Source organism: Phragmites australis, chromosome 21 (assembly GCF_958298935.1).
Source record: "Phragmites australis chromosome 21, lpPhrAust1.1, whole genome shotgun sequence".
In the NCBI taxonomy this organism is placed as follows: Eukaryota; Viridiplantae; Streptophyta; class Magnoliopsida; order Poales; family Poaceae; genus Phragmites; species Phragmites australis.
The window spans coordinates 11209933-11216423 of NC_084941.1; the positions used below are offsets into that span (position 1 = coordinate 11209933).

Genomic DNA, 6491 nt, shown 5'->3' on the forward strand with positions numbered 1-6491 from the left:
GTAAGTTTGTGTTTTTCTCTTCTTTCACTTTTAAGAGGTTTTTTAAGTAGTATGTAAATAAAGCATTTGTGCTATAAAATTTTACGTCCCTTGATGGTTCTCTGTAGCCTCTCCTGTCCGATTGATTCAGTTCATTTGTAGAAAAAGGTGGAAGGTAGGAGAATTTTGATATGGAGAATGATAAACAGGATCTTAAGATTGGTCACGACTCGTGTATGTTCATTGTGCTATGTATTTATTTCTAGCAGTGAAGTATTTGAGGGAGGACGAACAAACAGGGGAGATAGGGTGAGCAGATGTTGATGGCTTGAGCTCATACCGGCAGCCTTGCGATTTATCGGTGATGATATGATAAACATACTTTATATGTGTCACCTTTACACGGTTACTACAACTACTTAGTAGAATAGTCATAAAAGAAAATAAAGCTACATGTGGCTAAACTGCCTTCGCTTCCTCTCCACTCCGAGCCCCCCCCCCCCTCCCCACTCCCAGTTCAGCCTTGGGCCGACTACCGCGCCGCCTCGAGCTGTAAGTTTCCTCCGATTTCCCCGCCTTCCCCTCAAATTTCTCACACGTCTAGAGGATTTGGCTCCTTTCGCCGCGCTCGTCCGGAAAATTTTGGTCCTCTTAGGCGCCAATTAGCTTGGAATCTGGGTTACTTTTCTTTAATACGGGAGAAAGGTGTAATCTTTGGAGCTAATTACCAAGAAAGATGCTGGAAAGGTGTGTGTGTATGTGTGTGTGTGTGTGTGTGTGTGTGTTAGCCCTAAGGAAGAAATGAGTTTTTGCTTTATTGTTGCGCGAATTTTCCTGGCAAATTTTCGGATTTTGCGCACCAATTTGGGCTTGGATTGGGGTTCCGAGTACGGAAGGTGCAATCTTGGAAGCATGTTTCCTGGAAAGATGCGAGCTTGATGTGGCTCCTGTTGTGCTTGCCCTTTTGTTTCTTTGGTTGCTTTGTAGATGTGTTCCTTGCGGTAAATATCGCATTATGAATTTTAGAATTAATCAGGTTAGCTTTGCCTATTTTCAGGTTCCTTGAGATATTGTTGTTGCAAGGATTTCTCTGAACCTGACGTTAGTCGGTTACACTTCCCCAAAGGTTGAAGCAGCGGCAAGGGCACCTCATGTTATCTGCATAGGGATGGGGTGGCTTTGCAGCATGGAAATATGGAAATGAGAGGTAGTATTTACAGGCTACCTGGTTTTCTGCGAGTTTAACCAGGATGGGGTCTCTTTGCTGCGTGGCCGCACGGCCTCATGGGACTAGCACAGCCAGCCGGGAGTGGTCCTCTATTGGCCGGAGCGACCCGCTCTGGCGGGCTAACGCCGGCTTCTCACCGCCACTGTCCAGGAGGTGGGAGTACCGGATTAATTCTGAGGGGCTGTCTTATGGATCCCATGGTGACAGTGGGGTTGCTGCGAACTATGGGTCATCACTATCCTCAAATAGTAAAGAGGCTAGCAGGAGCTGGGAGAGGAACGAGCTTCCACCAGATCATCATTACTCTACGTCAGAGGGTGCCATTTCATATTTCAACAGCCCAGATATTAGCTTCCAGAACCACCATATTATGCTGCCCATGCTGCAAGATTCTAGCGTTGATGAGTATGTGAGAGGTACGTTTGTTGGAGTAGCAAAATTCTTTTATCTTTCTGATGTTCCATGTATTGACATTTCTAGGTTTAGCATGCTCAAGATTGTTCAAACTCAACATCCATACTGCATCTTCGTTCTCTGTATTGACTGTGCATCAATTTAAAGATTTTTTTAATGTGTCACTTTGTCCTCAATTGCTGTTTTATTTCAATAAAGATGTTGCAGCAGCTATATAGCTTGTTGGCAATGAAAAAAAGTACCTTTTATTTTTATAGTCTTGCAATTTTAGTGATCATTTTGGGATAATAGAAGGTACTGTTTTTACAAGGACTAAAAATGAATCACATTTTTTTTGGCCCATCAACCATTGCTACCCTGTGGTTCTATCAAGTATCAATCACTGCAGAGTGCAGCAAAATTACATATTGACAATTTACCGTATGCCACAATCTTTCACAACAAATGCAGATTGTACCCAATTTTCTTTCTGGGGTGTGACCAATGTAAAGCACAAGCAAGAAACATATGGCTTGAGAATTTGGTAGTTGATTTATTGGGACCATAGGCATGCCAAATTACATAACTCCAAACCCATCCTGCCATAGTGAAACTTGTTTTTGCGTCACGATAAGTGAAAGTTGTCGTTAGTGATATTCATTGCCATCTTGTGCAGCAGCATTGTCATCTGATAAATGTAGGCTTCAGTCAAATCCAATGTCCATGTGTATGACAGTATTAAAATTCTCATATATTATAGTTGACAAAAAAACCTTGCTTTGTTCAAATGCATTCTGTGTTTGACTTAATAATAAAGAGTGTTTCAGCAACTAAATGCAAGCAAAATCATAATTTGCTTAACCTATTTAGGCAACTCTAAGCACAGATGTTCCTTATTCGACTCTTAAATACTGGAGTCAACTCGAGGGTCTCTTAGCCCTAATTAATTTGCGCTAGGTGACTGAACCTTGTTAGGAATTTTTTTTGGGAACGGTCAGTCTTCACTGCTCAATTGTTTCACGAGCCGAGCAAACAAACCAGAGGCACAAGTCGCCTGGCCTGAGGAGTCTCGGACCAGAGGCGGCCGGACCAGAGAGGCATGTGGAGGAGGTGGCCGACGGGATCCGGGTGAGTCGGGCGGCGAGCGGCGCGTTAGACACGACAGGTGAGCAAGGCCGCTGGCCTGCGGGCTGGCGCCGGGCAGGTCCGAGCGGGAGGTGGTATGCGTCAGCCAGCAGGCGGTGAGATAGGATCGGAAACTGTAGATCCAATCGAAAAGCTACAGGGAAGAAGTAGCCGACGGAAAAAAAAAATCTAGGGTTCATGGACGAGGTTTGTTAGATACAAGTATTCCCTGGAGGCCCTAGGTCAATATATGTACACATGTATAGGTGATAATATGCAGAAAACCCCTTATAGACTGGGGATATTACACAGAGAGATATATTTATATCTAACAAACCTTACCCCTGAAATGAGTGTTCCTAGCGGAGGAGGTAAATTTATAAATCTTCTACTATTCTTATAAAACAACTTTGACTTATTCTTATCATTCTGTTATGTGCTTGGGTTCTATAGCGTACATTGTAGATATGGTGCCTTTGGTATATCCCGCACTTGACTGGATGAAATGGGAGAGAATAATAGAAAGGCTGGACATGATGGAGAAGAGGAGAGATGTGAGCGAGAGAGTTCTACTTATTTTCTTAATACTATGTTAAGGACAAAATCACCCTACAAATAGCACCAACTTCTTATAATATAGAAACAAGATGGAAGCAAATAATTGAGGATTGAAAGAACAACTATTCTGGTGCTTCCCAATTTCTGTGGCTGTTGTGGTTGTTAGGCTGCCAACATCAATAACACATTCATCCATTTTTTAACTATATTGAGCTGCCATGGCATCTGAGAGCCGTAGGTACTTATAGTACGTGTTATGTAATTTATATGTAGACTTCTTGGTTTCTATGATATTTGTAATTTCGTATCATTTCACGATAGTCACACACATCATGATGCCACTAGAATTAAGTATTACCAATCATTTCAGATAAAATAGACCACTTTTTGTACGCAAAGTATTTCTTGTACCAATAAGATAGCAGTAAAAAGTTCGCAATGTTTTTTCAAAAGTCTTCAAGCTATTTAGAAATGTGGCGTTATTTGAACGATTGTGACATGGTTGATATTTATATAATTTTATCATCAGCATGAGGCAAGACAGCACATTTGTGGCTCTGATTTAATTTTCTCCATCTCTCTCCTTTATCCTTTTTGCCTTGAACACATGGTTAAAGTGCTCTGTGCATGATTACTTGTCTGCCCTTTAATACAGTGTTTTCAGTTTGCTAATACAGTGATTGTGGGTCATCACCTTCTTTTGTGTGTGCACATGGCTATGGGCATGTGCATGCAACCTTTTCCAAAGAACTTTACAATAAGCTCAGTTGTGTTAATTGGAGCTACCATTTTTACTATGCAGTTTCAGTGGCTGAGCCGATTGGTGCGTTGTTATTGTCAGAGGTATGCAATATGCCAGCTGTTCATGTTATAGTAAGTTCATTGCACCATCTGGGCTTCAGGGGACTTAATTTTATCCACTTGATGCAGGGAATGTCAGGACATCAGAATAGTGGTGGTTCCACCTCCTCTCGCTCTGATGGAAGTGAATATGACATTGTACCTAAATCATACTCATTGACGCCCCGCAACTTCCCAAGTCGCCGATCATTCCTGTCAAAGCCAGTCCATCCTCTCTCATTTCTGGAACATGCACTAGGAGCACAAGAAACTCATAGTCCTGTTGCCAATGCAAGCTCCAACAATCCTCTGCGCTCTGAGTTCAAGGGAACAGGAGAGCTTCACTCTCCAGGTCTCATGGACTATGGCAGTGGCAGTCATGGGGAGTCAGCAAATTGGAGTGTTGCAAGTAGCATGGATCTTACTGATTTCTCAGAACGACCTGAAGCTGAACATGCTGGACCACTGCGTCCTAATAATGTAATGGAGGAAACGAGGTGTGACCTTTGCGAGAGGCTTTTGACCAAGAGATCACCTTGGGGTTCTCGACGAATTGTCCGTACTGGAGATCTGCCAGTTACTGGTGTGCTTCCATGCTGCCATGTCTATCATGCTGAGTGCTTAGAGCGGACCACTCCCAAGGGGCAGAAGCATGATCCTCCTTGTCCTGTGTGCGACAAGCTGGCTGGTAAAGATACCGAGCAGTGGTCAATTTGCAGGTTAAAAAACGGATTGCCAAGATTACGTTCACTAGGGGAAGGGCCTTCTAGAGTTTGGAGCTGTGCTCAGGCTGGAGATTGTGTCGCTGGTGCTGGCCAGATACCAAAATCAAGTAGCATTGCGCTGTTGAGTCGGAGTGGTCACAAGAGGCATGCCTCTTTGAAAGGAGAACCCGGCAAGGACTTAACTGAAACTTAAAAAAGTGCTTGCATGTAGCTTCCTAGTGCACTTCTGTAGCTAATGGTCATGGCCTTGCATTATGGTCGCAAGGTGGATGTATCGACACAGATATTGCTATGGTTTAATGGTCCGACTAGAAAATGACATAGACATGCCTTGTAGCTGACGAAATTTACCTCTATCAGAAACCAGGGTTGCCACCTGTGCATAACGGCCTTAGATCTCTACCTATTCTTTTTTATGTGCTGAAACTGTTCCTGATGAAGTTGTATGTGCTGGAAATGTAAGAGTAGAACAACAGGTAAACTGATCTCTGTAACCACTCATGCGGATCTATGAAATTAACACAATTATCTCGACTTCTTTGTATGATTGCAATGTTGTTAATGTTGTGATGGATGAATGCAAGATCTGACACTGACTTGGGACTTGATATTCAAAATCGGTGGAATAACTTTGATGAACTTGATTGTAGCTTTTGAACTGTGCCGGGGCCATGGGCGGTTCTACACTTGAGAGCCTCTAAGCCTAGGGTTGAAAACGGTCGGGGAAAACCCTCTAACCGTTTTCACTTTCACATTTTATCTAGAAAACGGAATCAAAAACGGGAAAGTCGGAAACGGGTACGAACTCGGGAATGTTGGGATGTCGAAAACGAATTAATCCGAACGGAAACACGTCGGTATCGGTTGGGAACCGATAATTCAAACCGGACATAACCGATCAATTTTCATACACTAGATGTTTGAATACTGTCACACTAGTACACCACATTCAACCGTGTTCGTTCACATAATGACATATGAGTCACAAATAGATAAATTCACACACCGACACAATATAGTCATAATAATAGCCTAATAGGAATATAGGATAGCAAAAGTGCAAAATACATAGACAAATATTTTTCCACGTAGCTGACAGCTCATCACTCATCAGCATCATTCATCATATCCATCTCTTGATATTTAGATTAATTCAACTGAACTAATTAAAAAGAAAAATCAACACCACCAACGCAAAGAGCAAGGTTTGCAGTCTTGCAGAAGCCAGTAAGCACACTGGATTCATAAGAGTTTCTGCCAATGGGATCATATACAGGTAGGCACAGATATGCTATTAGCATAATGAATAAGATATCCTTTTCTCTTAATGAAAGAAAAGAGGATTGTTAGGCCTGTGTGCTTCAGCTTGCAATGCCTGAATCTGAACAACATAGCTGAGTCCTTAAGACCTTAAGTCAGAAAACAATGTGATGATAACACTCCATCTGTTTTAGTACATGTACATTTTCTTAGGGATTATCCTTTTGCAATGCAAGTCCACTACGAAATAAAGTGTAGCCATTGCATTTTTTCCAACCACGGGCCATGCTTCCAAGGCTGTGTGAGAGAGAATGAGTGGTTAACCATTAAAGTATCTATTAATAAGGGTAAACATAACCCAATTATTAATCATTTTCTAGTTA

General features: G+C 42.3%; 1 protein-coding gene across 2 annotated transcripts; it reads left to right on the forward strand.

Moving 5' to 3' along the window:
- Positions 1-417: 417 nt before the first annotated feature.
- On the forward strand, positions 418-5382 carry LOC133903475 (uncharacterized). Of its 2 annotated transcripts, XR_009907279.1 has the most exons (5): positions 418-531; positions 1037-1623; positions 4086-4126; positions 4214-5113; positions 5161-5382. XR_009907279.1 is itself a non-coding variant. In XM_062344871.1 (4 exons), the coding sequence occupies exons 2-4, from the start codon at positions 1230-1232 to the stop codon at positions 5039-5041; spliced, it is 1263 nt and encodes a 420-aa protein (XP_062200855.1). In that variant the 5' UTR covers positions 418-531; positions 1037-1229; the 3' UTR covers positions 5042-5382. The 2 variants fall into 2 exon arrangements, 1 of the variants encoding a protein (XP_062200855.1); XM_062344871.1 differs by having other exon boundaries at positions 4214-5382.
- Positions 5383-6491: the final 1109 nt, after the last annotated feature.

Excerpts from the sequence above, each read along its gene's own strand:
- LOC133903475 (XM_062344871.1), top strand. The coding sequence starts at position 1,230 with ATGGGGTCTCTTTGCTGCGTGGCCGCACGGCCTCATGGGACTAGCACA. Across the intron at positions 1,624-4,085 it reads CGTTGATGAGTATGTGAGAG|TTTCAGTGGCTGAGCCGATT; the intron begins GTACGTTTGTTG and ends TTTACTATGCAG. Across the intron at positions 4,127-4,213 it reads GTGCGTTGTTATTGTCAGAG|GGAATGTCAGGACATCAGAA; the intron begins GTATGCAATATG and ends CACTTGATGCAG.